The 21,226-nt window shown below is 36.4% G+C and overlaps 1 protein-coding gene across 4 annotated transcripts in view; it reads left to right on the forward strand.

Moving 5' to 3' along the window:
* The first annotated feature begins 385 nt into the window (after nt 1-385).
* The window catches only part of LOC114263317 (serine carboxypeptidase-like 7), a 48,938-nt gene continuing 28,097 nt past the window's right edge, over nt 386-21,226 (forward strand). For 2 of the 4 annotated variants that reach the window (XM_082912401.1, XM_082912402.1), the window contains exons 1-7: nt 386-542; nt 664-809; nt 1,299-1,375; nt 2,368-2,490; nt 2,670-2,787; nt 6,811-6,848; nt 20,771-20,869. In XM_082912401.1, coding sequence (XP_082768527.1) covers nt 412-542; nt 664-809; nt 1,299-1,375; nt 2,368-2,490; nt 2,670-2,787; nt 6,811-6,848; nt 20,771-20,869 — 732 coding nt within the window. In that variant the 5' untranslated portion in view covers nt 386-411. The remainder of the gene's footprint in view (nt 543-663; nt 810-1,298; nt 1,376-2,367; nt 2,491-2,669; nt 2,788-6,810; nt 6,849-20,770; nt 20,870-21,226) is intronic. The other 2 variants (XM_082912403.1, XM_082912404.1) reach the window with 2 other exon arrangements.

A 21,226-nucleotide genomic window follows, 5' to 3' on the forward strand; every position in this document is an offset into this window, starting at 1 on the left:
TATCAGCAAGAAATTAAGAAAGAAAGTCCAAAGAAAATAAAGAGAAGGGGGTAAAAAAACCCACCTTCCTGTCCCTTTTTCTTATCTGTGTGCCATCATGCATAAATTGTCATAGAATTAACTCTTTAATTTTGATACACCCAAATAAACAAGATAAATATATATTTTTGTAAAACAGATATGATAATATATCTTTTTATTCGTACGACTCACGAATTAATTATGAAAAATGACTTAAGTATTATATGATTTAAAACCTGAAGAGAAGTCGCAATAATTATATTAAAAATGTGAGACAATCTGTATTTTCTGTAAAGTTTAGAGGACGTAAGCGTAATTTACCCAAATTTCATGCTTCAAACATCCCTATTAATAATTGCTTCCCAATTGAACACAAACATGGCTTAAAAAATGGCACACTTGCTTCTGATTTTGCTGCTTTCTACTTTGATAATTGCTTGTTCAAACCTGGTACTCTGTCACTCTGTGGTTGAGTCTCTCCCTGGATTTGAAGGACCCCTTCCCTTTGAACTTGAAACCGGGTGGGTGGGTTAACTCAGCATACTTGATTCATCATCACCTTCTTCTCTCTTTGTGCATGATTATATAGTTCATTTATGTTATGATATGTATTGTGTATACATGTATGTTTGTAATGATCAGGTATGTGGGTGTGGATAAATCAGAGGATGTACAGCTTTTTTACTACTTTGTTAAGTCTGAATCCAACCCCAAAGAGGACCCTCTGATTCTTTGGTTGACAGGAGGCCCAGGCTGCTCTGCCTTCTCTGCTTTCATTTATGAAATAGGTAATCTTTCTTCTCCATGCTCACTTTCTCTCTCCTCAAATTCTTCTATTTCATATTTCAGAACAATAGTGATTGAATTATGCATCGAGATTCTCACATAATTCACTAAGCCCTTTACGTTGGTTATGAACAAAAACCTAAAGATCTTCTCTTCTCACTTTAGTAGGGTCAATTTTGCACATGTTCTCAAAGCATGTTTTTATTTGATTCAAACACTTTTTTTTTTTTTTCTTTTTTGGGTGAAAAACCTTTTTAACAGACATTTAAAACATGAATGAAATTTTTACTTGAGTGGGTAACGGAGCGAAGTTTTCATTCTTGATGCACGGGACTGAGTGAATGAGTCAAATTATCAAAATAGCCTCACACAATAAAATACACCATTACAATCCGATTTTGATAACAAAAATAATTAATACAATATCTTCTGTCTAATTGATTTGAACTGTTGATTTATTGACAATATATAATGGGTTAGCTAATTTGCAGGTCCACTATATTTCGAGGTCAAGCAGAATGATGGAAGTTTGCCTACTTTAGTCTTGAATCCAAACTCATGGACGAAGGTAGATAGAATACAAGAAGGCTGAGACTATTATTGTCATACTAATTTTATGTGCTGTTAAGAGCTACTATCTATAACTATCTGAAGCATTAAAATTTTATATGTTGCCTTGGCAGCAACCATAGTTTGTTTAACAACTGGCCTATTTTGTAAGAAATTGTATAACTACATGTGCATATACAGATTAGGGATGAGTTACTCATTCAGTAAACCAAACATCTAGTCTAACAATCTGTGACTACACATTGTTGTTGGGGTCATAGGATCCACCATGTGTCCTACTTTGGTGATATATTCACATTGTGGTTTTATCACTCCAAAAAAATAATAATAAATAAATAAATAAATAAATAAATCTAATTGATTGATTGATTATAACCATATAATATTTATCTTTAAAAGAATAAAAGGTTTGCTTTGCCATCTATTTGTTATTTTAGAAAAATTACAAATACACCTCTTGAAATTTGTTTAAAATACATATTATTCCTGTGGTTATGAAAAATAACAAATACCCCATTGTCAAATTTTTTTATTTAACAGAATAAACAGAAATTGAAATTTCTAATTGATTTTCTATACAACAACAAAATTACCTGAATTGTTAATTGAAATATATTTCTGATATCATTAAAAATTATTAATTGACTTTATAATTTATTAATAAAATGAGTCATTTATTATAAAATTAGAAACTTGATAGCGTGGAATGTAATTTTCAGAGTCATAATATTTTAAGAAAACCTCAAGGGATATATTTGTAATTTACCCTATTATTTATTTTTAAAGTCAATCATATGGCTACAAATTTTTGATTGTTATTATTATATAAATAATCTACACACATGGTCCCACACAAAAATTTGTTTAGATCTTCAAGTTATTGTTATTATTATTTTACCAGTCCTCTCACAAAAAATTGGACTGCATGCCCAATTGATTGAAGAAAGCCAATCTCCTCTAGCGATGTTAAATCACGGTGATGTATATCAGGTGGCGAGCATACTCTTTTTAGATTTGCCTGTTAGTACTGGATTCTCCTATGGAACTACCTCTCTTGCTTCTAAATCTACTGATTTGCAATCATGTGACCAAGCCTACGAATTTCTCAGGAAGGTAATTTGTTAACTCTCCAACAAAAGCAACAAGAAACAATGCTTAAGAGTAGATTTTGGTAGTAAATGGACAATTGTACACAATTTCATAAAATATATATATATATTTTGGCTATCAATAGTAGATTTTGTTTATTTTTGTATCCATTTATCAACTACTTAAAAAAAAACATTTTGCAGTGGTTGATTGATCATTCAGAGTTTTTCTCGAACCCTATTTATGTGGGTGGAGACTCATACACTGGCCTTACGGTTCCAATAATCGTTCAACTAATATCAAATGGTAAGAAACTATCAGGTCAGTGAAAATTTAGAAAAATTAGGTTTTTATCTTGGTCCCATTTTAAAATTTGTCTCTAGCATCCTTTATGATGCTAGTTTGAGTCATAAATTAATGTCTTTAAAAATAGAGTAAAACTGCATATATCCTGTGCTCTTTAGAAAATACTCTACTAGATAGAAGTCTCTTGCTCTACCAGGAGTCCCATACATTGATCCCATTTCTACATATATTACCTTTCTGTGTCAAATTGGTCCTCTTCCCAAGTGGTTGTTGGTCTTGTAATTAACTCTTTAAAATTAGGAAAAAAGCAAGATTAAAAAAAGAAAAAAAAAAGCACACTCTAAGTTGGACTAATAAAAATGAAATAAACTTCTTTAATCGGTGATAAATTTAGGGTTTGTTTGGTAACGTTTACGTTTACGTTTTCAATTTATAATTGCAAAAAATTTATAAACTAATTTTTGTTTAATTTTTATTTATTTTTAAAAAACATAAACTACAAACGCGTTTGGTAATTGATAAAATGTTTAAAAAAATTTAAAAATATATAAAAAAAAAGTGAGAAATGGCAAGTGGTGGCAAGTGGCGGCGGAAGACGGTGGTGGAAAGTGGTGAAGGTGGGTGGTGGGTAGCGGGTGGTGGTGGGTGGTGGTGGTGGGTGGGTGGGTGACAGTGGTGGTGGCTGGTGGATGGCGGATGGCGGGTGGTGGTGGGTGGTGGCGAGTGGGTGGTGGTGGCGGGTAGGTGGCAGGTGGTGGTGGTGGGTGGGTGGGCGACGGTGGTAGGTGGTGGTGGCAAGTGGTAGCGGATGGCGGGTGGTGATGGGTAGTGGCGGGTGGGTGGTGATGGTGGGTGGGTGGGTGACAGTGGCGGGTGGTGGATGGTAGCGAGTGGGTGGTGGTGGTGGTAGTGGTGGTGGCGGGTGGTGGGTGGTGGTGACAAGTGGGTGGCGGATGGCCGGTGGTGGCAAGTGGTGGTGGGTAGGTGGGTGACGGTGGCGGGTGGCGGGTGGTAACGAGTGGGTGGTGGGTGGGTGGTGGTGGCAGGTGGGTGGCGAGTGGGTGGTGGGTGGTGGTGGTGGGTGGTGGTGGCGGGTGGGTGGTAGGTAGCTGGTGGTGGTGGGTGGCAGGTGGTGGATGGTGGTGGCAGATGGGTGGTGGTGGTGGTGGTGGCAAGAGGTGGGTTGTGGTGGCGAGTGGGTGGCAGGTGGGTGGTAGGTGGGTGGTGGTGGCGGGTGGTGGGTGGTGATGGCAGGTGGTGGTGTGAGGTGGGTGGTGAGTGGTGGTAGTGGAAGACGGTGGTGGAAAATGGTGACGGGTGGTGGCTAGTGTTGGGTGGTAAAAAAAAACAAAAACTCAAAACTCAAAACGAAAACACATTTTTTGAGTTTACATTTTTTAGCCAAATTTATAAACTGAGACCACTGATTTACAAATCAAAAATTTACTAAACAAGTTTTTATTTGAGTTTTTTAAATTTTTGTAAATATAAACAGAAAACTGAAAGCGTAAGTTTTACCAAACGACACCTTAGTATTTACTTTTTTCTTTTTTCTTTGTTTTTTTTTTTTTTTTTTCCTTTTCTTTTGTTGTTGTTGTTGTTATTTTACTGTCTCCACAAAAATGGGTGTAAATGAGTGACAGAAGCTGCAGAAACCTGTGAGCGGTGTGCTAGGACTAAGTATAGTCCGATCTGATGAATATTGCTGATTTCTTCTGAAGAGAATATGTGAGGTCCAGGGATAAAAATCTTCTTGGTTTATTTGTTGCGTCAATGAATAGGACTTAGAATCTCCTTAGCGCTTGAAGTTGGAAGAGAACACAACAAGAATTTTATTATATCCAAACAAATTAAGGTACAATAATTGGAACAAACTAAGCTAACTTTTGAAATAGAAATGAAAAATATGGTAAGCAAATGAATTTACTAGTAATCTAAAGTTGAAATGACACTGAATCTTGAGAGATAACTGCTAAGTATTTTCTGAATTGACTGGATGATTGGTTGGGGTTTTCCCATCTTGAAATGGGTTTCATATGCTTTTCTAGCCGTTTTGAGCTAGCTTCTAATATATCCCTCGACTACTTATGGTTAGTGGTTTTCTAGAACACCTCCTAGAGTGCCAAGTGTCCCTCAACAACCATGTTGCCCAAATATCTCTAATGTATCCCTCAAGAGATGTAGATGATTGCCTCATTTTCTCCTAGTTGTTGGACCAAGTAGTAAGAGGTCTTGAATTTAAATGGATGGGTGCTAAGGGTGCTTACAGATCGGGTTGGGTTGGGTGCCTCCCATTCGCCATCCATCTGCACTTAGGTGGATTATAAAAAATCAATCCGTACTCATTTGCTTAGTAGATGTGGATTGAGTAGGCCGTGCAGATTGGCGGGTGGATGCGAACCTTTTTGGCTGTTTGGGCTTTACTGTTTATAGATATATATTTGAAATATTTTAGAGTAATTTTTTACTATTTTGGGCTTTATTTGAGTCAAAAATTTTTTATTCTTCATTTTTAATAATTAAAATAAAGGCCAAACTTTCATATTTTATAAGTAACTAATATTATTGCTAAATAAAATGTCATTTTTTTTAACATACAAATCATGAAAACATAACATCATTTTCTTAAGGAGAGTTGGTGGATCGAGTGGCTTCTTATCTGCCATCCATCTGAGCATAAGCATATTAGAAAAATCTGCATCCACATCTGCTTGCCCATACTATTGAAACCACTTAAAAGTGAGTGGATTGGGCTGGATCGAGTTAGTTTTGACGGATCAGCCTGGTCAATGAATACCTCCAATGGATGCCACATGTCCATATCTCCAGTCCATATCCCAAGATGATAGCTCCATGGTGTTTAATAGGAATGGTTAATAAACATCTCCTTGAAAATAGGTACATGATTTTCTAGATATAATGAGTTAATATCTCAACATATTAATAGGAAACCATCATTACTTAAGCATACTTGATAAAATTACCAAGCACCTTCACTCTTATGGGTCTCCCACACAACGTATCACCCCTTGATTTGGAGGCTACTCTGGGAAAAACACCATAGAGATAACATTATAAAACTTTACAAATCTATTAATTGATTAAAATTACCATGCACATTCATTTATTTGAATAATCAATGCCATGTGGTATCATTTGATAGGGCTGTCAGTTTTTGTACAAACACTTACACATATATTTTCATTTTCTACATATATAAAGTATTCATGTTAAATACTTGACATATGAATATGTGGGTAAGGAAATGATCATTTGATATTATTCTGGACTCAATGTTACTACGGTAAGTCACAATAGTAACTGTTGTGAGCTTCCATGGAACATTATTCTAGACTTATTTTGATAATCCAAACTATTTATATTGTAAGGTTTGTCGAACATATCATCCATCTAAAAAATTAGGTTAATCAAATATTTGTAACCCTATCGAGTTCTAATTATTTTTAAAAACATTATCAAAATCATGCTAGCCATTTATTTTTTTACAAACAACAATGTGATCTTGTTAAGGGACTAAATATCCGACTAACATGATTCTTTTCATAAACAATCTACTTGATGGACTTTGCAATATAAACATTTGGGCTATCCAAATAAGCTTAGGAAAAGTCACCACAGATGTCACAACTGCTACTGATATGGCTTACTTACAACAGTAACCCCAGTTTCCATTATTTTACTTTGAAACATTAAAGAAGTAAATTAACAAACATGATTTTTTTGTTGTGTCCTCATGTTCTTGGATGTGTGATCAGATGAATTGGACACTTAAATACATATCCACACTAAATAGCCATATTTGATATAAATATATATGTTGAATTTGTTATAAATAAATAAATAGCAAGCTTTTCAAAGTTGAAAGTAGGACTTGGTAGCAATTTGAAGAAGCGATGGATGAATCAAGTGCAACATTTTCCTAAAATCATTTGGCTAAGTGGACAATATTACCATAAAAAAGTGAAGGAAAACTCTATTTGCTGATGTTTCAAATGTACTAACTGTGTTGCAATGCAGGAAATGAAGTTAGCACTGAACCACTTATCAATCTCAAGGTTGGTAGCTCTTTATAGGGTAAATTACACCATTAGTTTTTATACTTTAAGTGAAGTGTCATTTTAGTTCTCATAGTTTCAATTTGAAGAATTTATTCCTTACACTTTTAATTTTGTTGCAATGTTATCTCTTCATTATTTACCATTAAATTTGTAACTGGAAAAGACCTTGTATAAAACTATTTGTACTGAAAATGACTACCCAATCGGATGATGCCACTTGGCGATCATCATTCAAATCAATGAATGTTCATGGTAATTTTAGCAGATTTGGCAAGTTTGATAAAGCTACCCTTAAGGTGATTTTCTAGGAGGAATAGCCAAATCAGAAGGTGACATGTTGCGCTATTGATCCATGAAACTAAAAGTTCTTGGTGGTTCTATCAAAATGCTTATCAGAAAATGGTGGTGATTGTTTGCAATTTTATAGGAATTAGTTAAGAGATATTCTTCTATTAATATCTCCAGCAGAATGTGTTCGTAATATTTTAAGATATGGCTATTAACCATTATTTCAGACCACCATAGAGCTATAATCTTGGGATTTGGTCTGGTGATTATGACATATGTTATTCATCCATCACATCTTGAGTCCCACTACCTATGATCCAACGACAAGAAGAATGTGGCAGAAACTATTCTTCTTGCAAATTAGAAAATTCAGTAAATGTAAACTCAACACATGTTTGAAATTTTTGGGCTTCAAGACTTGTTCATAGGGCACATGGTAGCCATAGAATCAACCTAGCATCCTACTAAGCAAAGTGGCCGAAAAAATTTAGGAGGTCGTTTGTAACTTTCAGAAAGCACCCAGCGGCTGTACAAAGGCCATTTACAAGCTCAAGTTCAATGCATTGACACCAACTTAAATTAACAAAACATTTAACAACAACTTAGCCTTAGTATTTACCATTAGTTCATCTTTAAGGCACCTATGCAATAGTTAGTTGTTTGGCATCAGTGCCATTAACATCAGTGTCAATGTAGATTAGTTTTGTCATTTGTGGCTGATTTTTCTTATTTCAATTGTAATTACAATCTGTTGTAACTCAATTGCTTTTTATGTAAAACTGTTTTTGCCACTTTGTGTATGTTCAATCCTTTTGAGTACATTGAAGTTGATAGTTTCTTATTTGTATTTCCTTCTGCTAACTTTTCTTCCTATCTTATAACCTTTAGGAGATTTTAAGTCCTTTTCATTGAGGCGAGTAAAGGACTAGGGGGCTTTTATCCCCTTGGCCCTAGCACAATCTCTTGATAAGCAATCAGATCCATTTTCACATAGGTAATATGTTTCCTTGGCACGTCTGCATCCTAAATCTCCTTGCTTTGCCAATTTTTGTTCAAACATATTTTGCTATGTCCATTGGAACCCCTAAGGAATTTAAGTGTTGAATATGCTGATTTGTTATTATATCAATTCGTTATCTTTAGTTAGAATTAGCAATTTGGCATTGTAAAGAAGAAGTACATTGGTGCGAAGATGAGATTGACAACTTTAAAAACGAGATTTATCATATTGACTAGATAAAATCTCAACTTATGCCTTTATATTTTATATCGTCTATAGAAGGGTGCAATTGGGGGTACAAAGAAAAAAGTTGATTGAACTATACAATTGATTAGCTCATGGATAAAATTGATCATTTGGAGATGAAACTCAATATTTTCGTTGTGATATAAACTATCTCCATAAAGACCTTCTACATGAAGTGTCATGTCACCCCCCGGATTTACAAGGTCCGGTCCATGTGAATAAATCCAAAACCGATAAATAAAAACGACAATAAGATATAATAAAATAACATCTTTTGTGCAAATGACTTCTATTATAAAGTTAGACAATATATGAATTCATCCGGTTTTATGCATCTTACATTCGACATCTAAGTGGTATGAGTGCTCTTTATATAGCACATACAATGATGTCATACATAATTGAAATGCCCAAAGGCTTACATCATATACAAAGGGTGTAACCCTTACAAGAATAGTACGAGGCCAAATAAATGAACAAATGGCCCGCAACCTACAAATAATGGAACTACCCTACTTAGCTCCAATCACACTCCATTGTCTCATTCCAAATCTGTACATGCAACACACCTGAAAAACATTTTCAGCCATGTAGAGTGAGCATAAATTCCAATAGAGTATATTTCAAAAACTAAATATGCTCCATTAGCATATATGATCATGATGCAATACATATATACAATGTGTCAAATGCACTTTCAAAATCCACTGATTCTCAACACAAAAATCCTTTCTTTTCAATCTCCAAAACCTTTCCATTTAATCAAAACATTTTCCAAAATCAGAACATCTATTTGATAAAAACTCATTTCCAAAACAAATCCAAGTATCTCAACACCAACCAGCAAATACATTGCTAAACATTTTCCAAAACATCCTTTTCGAAACCAAATGATAATAAATAAAATAGGTAAATCTCTAGGGCTAGTGTTCATAATAGTAACTATATACGTCACAGGATTTTCTGGATGGAATCGACACCTACCACGCGGGTTTTTGGCCTTGCACAAAGGGCACACAGGCCAACTTAATTTGTCTCTAACAACTCCTTACAACTTTACCACTGTATGTACCCCTTTGTACAATACATGTGTTCCAAAATAATACTTTCAAAACCATACAAACATTTTAAAAACATAATACAAACGTTTCGAAACAGCCTTTTCAAAACATACAATTTTAAGTTCCAAATCTATGATATGCATCATGATGTGAATGGTTTCATAAATGTTTCCGTTTGCCTAATCCACATGCAATTTCTAACACATGACAATGCTATCCTCTACCAATAGCCAAAATAGTTATCTCTAATACAACAATTAAAAGATAACAATACAGATACATAACCCAACAGTTCCAAAACCCATATATGTCTCAACAATCCAAGATTTTCCAAAAGAGTAATAATACTCATTGTTTCCAAAATCCCATAACCATTTTCTTTCCATCTCTTTCCAACCAAACCATTTTCCAGAATGAACCTAACTCCCAACAACAATATCATTTAGGGTTGTTCACAAATTGGGGCTTTTCCATTTTTAGAAATGCATATGCAATTTTGTATAACAAAAATAGATTTAGTAGTAAAACTATAGCCCAACAACCCCTAATTTAACAAAACCACCAACCCACAAAACATAACTCCAAAATCAACCAAATGACCACAAAATCTATATCAAAATACGTCCCAAATACACTACCAAACTCACATCAAGTTTAAGAAATAGACCGAACCTCTTAAAACGAAAAGGAGACAAGCTGGAAAAATCACCAACGACGAAATGGTGATCTACTCAAATTAAAAGGAAGCCCTTGTCGAGCTCTACATTTTGGTATACAAAACCAGGGGTAAATTGTGGGTAAAAATAGATGAAACCCAAGCTTAAAAAGCTTAAAGGGACGAAAATGAGAGAAATGAAGAGAGAGGAAAAAGATTAGACCAAGAAATACATTGGTTGGACTTTTTGAGTTTGGTCTGAGGTTCGAAGAAGATTAGTTCCACAACCAAAGTGGACCAGAGTTAGTTTAGTGACCCGCGAAGATAGACCAAAGAAAGGGGCAGGAAATAAAAGGGAAAGAAAGGTTGTAAGTTATAAAAAATGGCGCTATAAGTGCCCTTTGATATTGCTCTAATAGCTGCTCGAATCAAGATCAAGTTGAGCTTCTTGACGAACCCTAGGCATTCACTCATGCTTTCCTGGAGAAATTTTTGCCTCCCACAGCAAGGGATGGGTTGAGGAAACAATTTGAAGACTTGAGACAGTGGCAGAATTTGAGGCCACATTCACTAGTTTAGCCCATTTTGCACTCGAGCTTGCAACGACCGAGGAACGTCGGTGTTTGGAATTCAAGAAGAGATTAAGGCCCAAAATTTTAATGAAAATGATGCATAATTTGTACCGAGAGTATGACAGACTGGTGGAGGCTGTGGCTCATGTAGAGATTATGCTTGAGGCCGAAGAAGTAAGACTGAAGCACAAGCGGCCTAATTATGTTGAATCTATGGGTGATACAGGATCTTCTAAGAAATCTAGGGATTTTTATTCTTCATCTTCCTAGTCCACACCCTAACAAGTCAAATCATCGAGGTCCGTTTCCATGAGGAGTTCAGGGAGTGCGGGTCCCTACTGTGTTACTTGTTTCAGATGTGGCTAGTAAGGTCACAAGGCATCCGATTGAAACAGAATCAGAGTCCCCAACAACCAACTTGCTCTCAAGGCCAAGCCCAATGAAGGGGCTAATTGCCTACGTGCTATCATTGCGGGCAATCGGGCCATATAAAAAGATCTTGTCCATAATTGGTTGGAGTGGGGAGTACTTCAGGGTCTTGAAATTCTGGGGGACATCAGTCACGCCAAGGATAGAGATAGAGTTATCAACCGGTTTAGTTTGGATAGACAATGAGGGCAGTGCAAATGGGTGATCAATGCAATCGGCCAATACTTCGAGATGTGATTGGGGTGATTAAAGGCCCCAATGATGAGTCTATGTTGTTTCTGCTTCCGAACAGTCATCTCGGCCATCAGTGATGAGAGATACCTATCTCGTTTATAACACCTGGGCAAATGTATTGATAGATACCGAGACATCGCATTCATTATAGCATCTGCACTTGCATCCACGTTAGGTCTAAACGTAGAATGATTAGAATCTTCACTTATGATTGAGTCACCACTTGGGGGTTAAGTCGTTTTGGATTAGGGGTGTCATGGGTGTATAATCGAGGTAGCGGAAAGTCAACTTCTTTTTAATCTTGTGTTGTTAGAAATGTCAGGCTTTGGTGTTATTCTTGGTATGGATTGGTTGTCCTCTTATCGTGCTATTATAGATTGCTATCGTGGAAGGGTTACGGTGTGTACCGTAGAAAGGGACTATTTTTATTTTCTAGGGTATAGAGCTAACGGAGGGTTGTCACCATTGTATAACCTGCGAAATCGGGGCAAACTCAGCTTCTTTCTTGCAACCATCATAGATGATGAGAATAATGTGGTTCGGGGGATGTTTCCTAAGGTAGTTTGTGAATATACATATGTTTTTCTTGAGGATCTCACCAAGTTATTACCTCATCGTGAGGTAGAGTTTCTTATAAATCTAGTGCTTGGAACAACACTCATCACTATGTCACCATATAGATTTGCCCCAGCAGAACTACTTGTCCTAAAGGAGCAGTTACAAGAATTGTCAGATAAGAGTTTTATATTCCCTAGCACTTCACCATGGGGAACACTGACCCTCTTGACTAAAAAGAAAGATGGATCGTTGCGGTTGTGCATCGATTATCGTAAGCTCAATAATGTCACAATCAAGAACAAATACCCTTTACCCCAAATAGATGATCTTTTTGACCAACTTAAGGGTTCTTGGTGTTTCTCAAAGATAGATTTACAATCTGGCTATCATCAATTGTTGGTGAAGAAAGAGGACATTCCTAAGATGACCTTTCATACCCGATATGGCCACTATAAATTTCTTTTGATGTCATTTGGCTTGACCAACGTTCCTGCCACCTTCATGGACTTAATGAATCGAGTCTTTTGAGATTATCTTGATAAGTTCATGGTAGTTTTTGTAGATGACATTCTTATTTATTTGCCTTCTGAAGAGGAGCATGAGAAGCACCTTCACATTGTCTTATAACTCCTTAGAGAACAACGATTGTATGCCAAATATGAGAAGTGTGAGATTTGGCTCTCGGAAATGAAATTTTTGGGTCATGTGGTTTCGAATGAGGGAGTTACAGTAGATTCCTCTAAAATTGAAGCAGTGCAAAAGTGGGAATGCCTAGAAATGTTTTTGAGATTTGTAACTTCTTGGGCCTTGCCGAGTATTATAAGCATTTTGTAAAGGATTTTTTTACTCTAACGACGCATTTGACTAGATTAACCAGAAAAAGGGTAAAGTTTGTTTGGAATGATGCATGTGAGAAATCCTTTCTAGAGTTAAAAGGTAGATTAACTACTGCACCTATCCTGATTATCCCAAAAAGAGGAAGAGGTTATACCGTTTATTGTGATGCTTTGAGAGAGGGGTTGGGATTCATTTTAATGCAAAAGGGCAAGGTTGTAGCTTACGATTCTTGTCAACTGAGAACTCATGAAAAAAATTACCCCACTCACAATCTGGAGTTGGCCGCAGTCATCTTTGCCTTGAAACTTTGGAGACACTATCTTTATGAGGAGAAATTTGATGTAGTTTCTGATCATAAGAGCCTAAAGTATTTATTTTCTCAAAAAGATTTAAACTCGCGTCAAAGGAGATGGATGGAGCATATAAAGGACTACGATTTTGAATTGCACTACCACCCTAGGGAAGGAAAATGTAGTTGCAGATGCCTTGAGCAGAAAGTCTATGAGTATGGTTGCTTGGCTTGCCATAAGGGAGTGGAAGATGTTAGGTGACCTAAACGAGTTTGATGTACGACTTGGCGAACCACCTAGTCAAGCTACCTTATTTTCAATTTTAGCCCAGCCAACATTAATTACCCGAGTCTTAAAAGCACAACAAAATGATCCAGAAGTGGAGGCTATTAAAGAGAAAATTTTGCAAGGAAAAGAGAAAACGGACTAAAGGTGCATTCTAACTTAAGTATACGGTATGTAGATCGTCTATTTGTTCCACAATCTTGTAGAGACGACGTACTATGAGACTTCCATCACTCCCACTTTGCTGTTCATCCTAGAGGTACAAAAATGCATCGTGATTTGAGCCATCAATTTTGGTGGAGATGCCTGAAGAAAGATGTGGCTTAATTTGTGTCAAAATGTCTAACTTGTCATCAAGTCAAGGCGGAACATCAAGGCTAGCCGAGGTTGTTGCACCCCTTACCTGTAGCAAAATGGAATTTAGAGGTCATTACAATGGACTTTGTTTCGGTTCTCCCTAGAACTCAAAAGGGTAATGACGTTGTTTGGGTCGTAGTAGATCGACTAACAAAGTTGGCACATTTTCTTGCAATGGCATGGGTGACTCAGTTGCTTATCTAGCAGAATTGTATGTTAGGGAGATTGTTTGGCTTCAGGGGGTTCCGATGAGTATTGTCTCGAATAAAGATCCTCACTTCAAAACACGGTTATGGCAAAGTTTACAAACAATCATGGAAACTCAATTAACCTTTAGCACCGCTTACCATCCTCAAACCGATAGTCAATCTGAGCTTAAAATTCAAATCTTAGAAGACATGTTGAGAGCCTGTGTACTTGACTTCAAAGGGTCATGGAAGAAATATCTATCATTAGCTGAGTTTGCCTATAACAACTGTTTTCAAGCTAGTGTTGGGATGGCACATGTTGAGCCTTTGTATGGGTGTCCATGTAGATCCTCCATGTGTTGGAGTGAAGTAGGAGATTCACCCACGCTTGGTCTAGATTTAGTTCACGAGACCACGGAAAAAATAACTCTCATTCGGAGGAGGTGAATCACAACACAAAGTTGGCAAAAGTGCCATGCAGATAGGAGGAGACGACCCTTATCCTTTGAAGTAGGTGACCATGTATTTTGAAGATATCACATAGGAAAGGTTTAAAAGTTATCACCTAGATTCATCGGTCCCTTTGATATCATTGAACAAGTAGGAGAGGTTGCCTATCACCCTGCTTTAACTCCACAGTTATCTTGGATACATGACGTGTTCCACATCTCAATGCTCTGCAAATATGAGCCAGATCCTTCTCATGTTCTAGACTGGAAGAACTTGGAGGTAGATGAAAATGTTTTGTACGAGGAAAAACCCATAGAGATCCTAGACTACCGAGAACAAGTATTGAGAGGTAAGATGATTCCCTTAGTCAAAGTACTATGGCACCATCATGGAGTAGAAGAAGCCACTTGGGAGAGAGAAGTTGAAGTCCGAGAAAAAACCCTGAGTTGTTTAGAAATTAATGTGTAATCTTATTGACTTTATAATGTTGATATTTGTAATGTGGCCTAAAGCATATGAATAAACTTTTTTGTGGGCAACATGTGTTGTAATTATGAGAAGTTCACGAGTTTTAGCTATTCATAATTTGAATTATTGTGTTGTGATGATGTTATGATGATTATAGAGAGTACAAGACTGGTATTTGTCTTCTTGGGAATTGTTTGGGCTGCTTTTGATTGGGATTATTGAATTTTTCTTTTTTGGGGGGAGGGGAATTCCTTAAGGAGGGTAGGCTATGGCACTTGGGTTTTTCGGACCGCTCGAGCGACGCTTTTTTCGTTCAACCGTAGATCTTTGCTCCCAGTAATTGTTAGTTTTGCAAGCGGATCTCTCGAACAAAGAAGGTGTCGCTCAAGTGTAGAATGTTTACTCCCAGTAATTTCATTGTAGCTCTGCAAAACTTCTAGGACCTCTCATTTTTCTGTCTAGCATAGGAAGTGTCGCTCGAGCAACCCTTTCAAATTTGTTCTGTTCGCTCGAGCGAAGGAAGTTACGCTTGAGCAGTCAGCTGGGACAACAGATTTTTAAAAGTTGATTCTTACTCTTTTTCTCTCCACTTTTTCATATATCTCTCTCTCTCTCAAACCTTATTTTCCTAAAAAACCCTAACCCACAAACCCTAAATTCCTCTAACTTCAGCCCAAGATTTCCTCAATATCATCCAAGGAAAGTTGAAAGGAAGCCTAGATCAACATTTTTACCGATTGTTTCATGAGCTCATCAACATTTCAAGTGTCATTCGCAAGCCTAGCTTCCTATTTCAAGGTAGGGGTGTCTTTAACTCATTATATTTTCACTTTGAAACACTTATGTGGTAATTTAATTAGCTATTCATGTTGTGTATATATGTGTGTATATGTATAAATTGTGTGCTAGTAAGTGATTTGGGAAAAATTTGGTGACATTCTATGATTAAGGATGAAATCATGTTTATTATTGAAGATTATAGAAGTGATGATGAGAGTGGATCTCCAATTTGTACATTAGAGAGAAAATTCCAATTTTTTCCTAAACCCTAACTTTGAGACTTATTCAATAAATAGGGGTTTTGCTTAATTGGTTTCAAAAACATGAAATTGAATATATTTATTTAAGGATGGAATGTAAGATTTGAAGCTATTCCCCATATATAATCATTGATGATAATGAGAATTGGTTATGAGATATCTTTCATTATTGATGTGAGAAATGTAAAATTGTTATGTTTTGGAATTATCTTTGGGCAAATTAAAGGTTTCAAAATTCATGCATCATATGCTTCTTGCATTCTCTCTTGACATCATAATGGAATGAAGGTTAAAAGGTTGTAAGGCGGTAAATTGTCTACAAGTCTAGGTAGTGAGTCGGGGTTGAGTTGAGTGGTATATTGTACTTGGTACCTGCACGGGGAGTCAAGGTGCCTAATTGCCCTTTCTGCGCATATCGCCGGACAAATGTGGGAAAATATTTTTGGGTGTCCACGAGCCCGCCATTTCTAGAGCCAGCAAATGTGAAAAAACATACTTTTGGGTGTCTACGTCCCCGCCATTTATGGAGCCAGTGAATGTGAAAGGGAAAAATGTTTTTGGGTGCCCATTGCCCTGCCCTTTTTGGAGCAGGCAAATGTGAGACTATTTTCAGTATATAAAACTATAATTATATATATTTGTTTTGACTTTTGGCTCTTACTTGGGATGTCATAGTATGTTTACCACCCGAAGCGAATATGGGAAAGATAGAACAAAGTTCATACATCGCATCTCTTCTTTTACATACATAGACACTTGCACCCATTTTCATTTCTATAATTCAAATGTTACATTGCATGATCATATGTTTTTCAAATCACTATATAACTTGTTAAATTCATCACCTACTGGGCTTATGCTCACCCTAAAGATAACAATTTCAAAGAATGATGATGAAGTGCCCATCAAGTGATTGTTTTGATAAGAAGGAACCTTTTCGGGAGCTTGATAGCATGTTTTGGGATATTTTGTTGACCTTGGTATACAAGGGTTGTAATTATATGTTGATATATTTTGAAGATGTACATTTTGTAAGAAGTTCAGTTTGGATGTAATGGTTGTAGATGTTTCTCACTTTTTTTTTTTTTTTTGTATTATGTATGTAAGAAAGTGACATTGAAAATTCTTTTGGGAGATATTTCAAAGGGTAAGAAATGGAAAAGAATGCTATGATCTTGTTACTATGTTTATTATTGTTTTAGTATGGTGTGTTGGTAACGCTTGGGAGAACATGATCTAGAATGGTTCTTTCTAGGGCGTTACACTTAAGGTGAGTGATACTTTCTCATTTTTTCGGTTATTTCTAGTGTTGTGTTTTTCAAAAAGTATTTATCTATATTTAGAAAAGTGAGCTTAAAAAGCTGGAATGAGCGAGAAGACGGGGAAAAATTTTGAGAAAAGTGTGGCCGGACGGGACGTGATTGGCTGGACAATTTTTTAGAAACACGATGGACAACTTTGGTTAGGATAAGCATGTCACAAGCACTTCTATTTCGATAAGCACATCCGAACCCTTTTTGCTCTGATAGACTTTTTTTGAGAAAACACAACAAACCACTTTAGGTCGGCTGTACAAATTCTTGTCTGACCAAGTCCGCCAACAGTTGCCAAATATATTTCTCATGAGGTGTCCCCTAATTTCTTGGAATATGCCATCCAGATCCTTGAGGCCAAAATTGCATATTCCAAGCATCCAAAGCCTATATAATCATTCATTTTTTATGGGGTGAGGGGTTGGTGAATTTTGTAAAAAAGAGTTGTTGATTCTAGTTGTTAAATCTAAGGGACATTGAGCTTTACACATATCTAAGATACATATACACTTGGACTCTCTTCTTCATCCTTTGGTTTGAAGATTTGAAGCTAGAGATCTTAATCAGCATGAGGAAGCTTGGATTGGAGTTTGTGACTAGCTTGGGCCCTATCTCTGCTAGCTTTAGCGTTAATCCCTGCTTTCATTTTATTTCATCTTTTATCCATTTTCCTCTTTTTTTGAAATCTTCTTGAGATCTTGAGATCGTTGTTAGGTTGTTGTTGATAGATTAGTTGGATCTTCTCTTTCTCTACCCATTTTTGTAGTCATTTAGGCCCAATATAGAGACTTTGGCCAAGTCCAACTTGTTTTTCTTTCTTTATTATGGGTTAGAAGCCCAGGCATAGCTTCTTCTATGATAATGGTTTGATTCTCCCCTCTTGTCATCTATTTTTAAGGATTTAGGTAGTTTATACCCTTATTCATATGTTTGAGGGGTAGAATTCCTCTATTCTTATTAAAGTTTCCTTCATTTTATTGATTTATTGATTTTTGTTGTTATAAAAATCCAGGCAAGGTTTCCTTTATAAGAATAAACCGAATCTCCCATCTCGTCACTCTTTTTCATGAATTTGGGTAGTTTATACCATTTTTCATGTGTTGGAGGGTGAGAATCTCTTTATCCTCGTCAGAGCCTTCTTTATTTTGTCTTTTCGTTGATTTTTGATGCTATAGGAGCCTAATCACGGCTTTCTTCAGTGAGAATGAGTTGATTCTCCCCTCTTCTTACTCTTTTTCATTGATTTGGGAAGTTTATACCATTTTTCATGTGTTTGAGAGTAGAACCTCCTCACCATAGTTCTAAATACCGGCCGATATGTATCGAAAAAATGGGGTACCGTGACAGATATAGGCCGGTATACCACTGAGATTGAAAATCGTAGGAGTATCGGCCGAGTCCTGGTACGTATCGGTCTGTAACCGTTACACAAGTCGTTACACAAGCCGCGATGGGCTGATATTCACCGATTCGGATTGATACAAGAAAGAAAAAGCTGAAAAACTTGTGAAATGATTTTTAAAATTTCACCGTCGTGACACCCGATTCCTAATACGTATTGATCGATACTACTGATACCGATACTCCACGATCTATACCGTTACGTTACCCGATACCGCGATTTGGAACCTTACTCCTCACTCTCACTAAGGTGATTGTTATTACTATGATTTTCTAGATTTAGTCGTCTTTATTATCTTGAGAAACCTAGGACGATTTCTTCTACAAGGATAGGTTGAACCTATCCCCTTAAACCTATTTTTCATGGATTCGGGTAGTTCATAATCATGTGTGTTGGAATGGGTTTCTTTTCTCTATACCTACCTCTCTCTCTCTCTCTCTCTCTCTCGTTTTAAGCTTATTTACTTTGCTTCGATTATTGAGTTGTCATCATGGTATTCACATGATTAAATTAGGATCATGTATCTGAGCCCGAATAATTATGTTTTGGTAAATATTGTTATGTGGTATGCTTTCCTTAGTGATTCACATGTCATCTTAGTTGTGATTGGGCTCGTAAGATTTATTCCATGTGTGTGTTTGCATTTTGTAGATTATCGTATCTAGGATCTCGCATCTTTTCTAACCCTTTGTTTTATGTCATACTTGGCTGGAGTATCCGGTGAGCCTTTTTTTTATTCCATTGCATATTATCCTCTAGACTATGGCATCTAGGATCATTCATGGATTTCTGAGCCCTTACTTATGGTAATGTGAAGGGAGTACTAGGTGAGCCTTGCCCCTTTCTATTGAATCTTGTGTGTGTTTGCTTCTTATTATGTCTAGTATACTGCCATGAGGCTACATGTTTACGTGATATATCTCTGTGATTGCTCATTGTATGGAGGCCTCATTACTTAAGTGAGAATGATTCTAATTTCTTTGCACGCTAGTTATCTCACATTTCTATGAGTTTTCTACTTTCAAACCCTTCTCAAATTGCAAGAGATTAGACTATTCCAAAGTAGGTGATCTAATTTATACTTGCTTAACACTAACAATTGGGTCATATGATCATATTGTGTTAATAATTTTCATATCAAGAACTAGTAGAGGCCAATATTTGATCAGGTGAGTGGGGTTGCTCAATTAATGACATTCCCTACTCATACCTAAATCTCGGACCGAATCCTTTAGTTATGATGGACACTGGCCTTCGATACGAGTCAAGGTTTCCTAGTTTTCCTTTATAGATTAGGTGGCAACTCCATGTCTCAGGTTTGATTTAAATTTAGCACTCCTGTTTGATTGGTGGATTTTCATTGGATATGTTAAATCTAGGCCATTCGCTCGTATCCCACATTGCACGCTTGACCGATCTTATTCATCGTGAGTGAGACACAAGGCCGGTCGCCCGAGGAAGTGTACAGCTGTCGAGGCCCCCCTTTTCAGATCCCCACACATCAAAAAGATTCTAGAAATGGAAATCAATCAAATGTCTCCTCTTAATTGAACATAATAGAGGAAATGTTTGAGGGGAACATTGTTCGTACCGAAAATAACTGCCTAATCGGAAGATGCCAGCATTCAAATAAATGAATATTCATTGTAATTTAAGTAGATTTGGAAAGTTTGATGAAACTACCCCTAAGATGATTTTCTTTTGTTCAAAATGTTAACAACGCATGACCGAGGGACCTCATTGCAACAAAATTAAGAGTATAAAGGCCAAATGGTTCAAATTAAAACTAGGGTTATTTACATGAAGACCCCTAACTATTGAAAATATCATTTTGAGCCCCTACGCTATAAAAGCATATAAATGGACCCTCTAAACTATTGAGAACTGTAACTTTCCCCCTTCAAACTATAAAAGTGTACAAATGGACCCCCAAACTATAAAAGAGTACAAATTGGAACCCCTAACAGAAGGGGTCAAAGTAATGACACCAATAATTTACGTGATCCATTTGTATGCTTTTACAATTTAGGGGGTAAAGTGATACTTGACAATAGGGTAAGGGGTCCATTTGTGTGATTTTATAGTTTAGGGGGTCTCAATGTAAATAACCCTTAGAACTATAAGGACCAAAACAAAATTTCATTCAAACTAGAGGGAACAACCGTGTAATTTATCCTTTCAAAGTTTCTTTCTAATGCTTTACAAAGTTACAAAGTGTTTTTGTTGTCGTTTGGAAATGGTTTCAGGGATACATACTTGGCAACCCATTAACAACTCTCGATGACGGAAATTATGCAATCCCATTTGCTCATGGAATGGGACTTATTTCAGATGAACTCTACGAGGTGCTTTACTACTTTGAAATTAATCCCTTCCCTCTCTTTCCAAAATCCACTCAAATATCATGTATAATGTTATTTCATTACCATGGTATTAAATTGCTATAATCCCAAAAACTTATATGGTAAAAAATGACCCCCAATCACATGTGACATCACACTACAACAAATAAGAGTTTTGGGAACCCTTTTTTTTTTTTAATCTCCAAAAGCTAAAATTCTGTTGCAAAAAACACTTGGAGACCAATTCCTGTGGTCGCGAGAATAGTTGTTAAAATGTCGTCTTAAAAAGTCCAAAAAAAGAATTTTAATTGTCGCTAATAAATACACTTTTATGGATAAAAAGTATAATAATATACCTTT

This window comes from Camellia sinensis, unplaced genomic scaffold (assembly GCF_055761805.1).
Source record: "Camellia sinensis isolate YWXY unplaced genomic scaffold, ASM5576180v1 Unanchor3, whole genome shotgun sequence".
Lineage (NCBI taxonomy): Eukaryota > Viridiplantae > Streptophyta > Magnoliopsida > Ericales > Theaceae > Camellia > Camellia sinensis.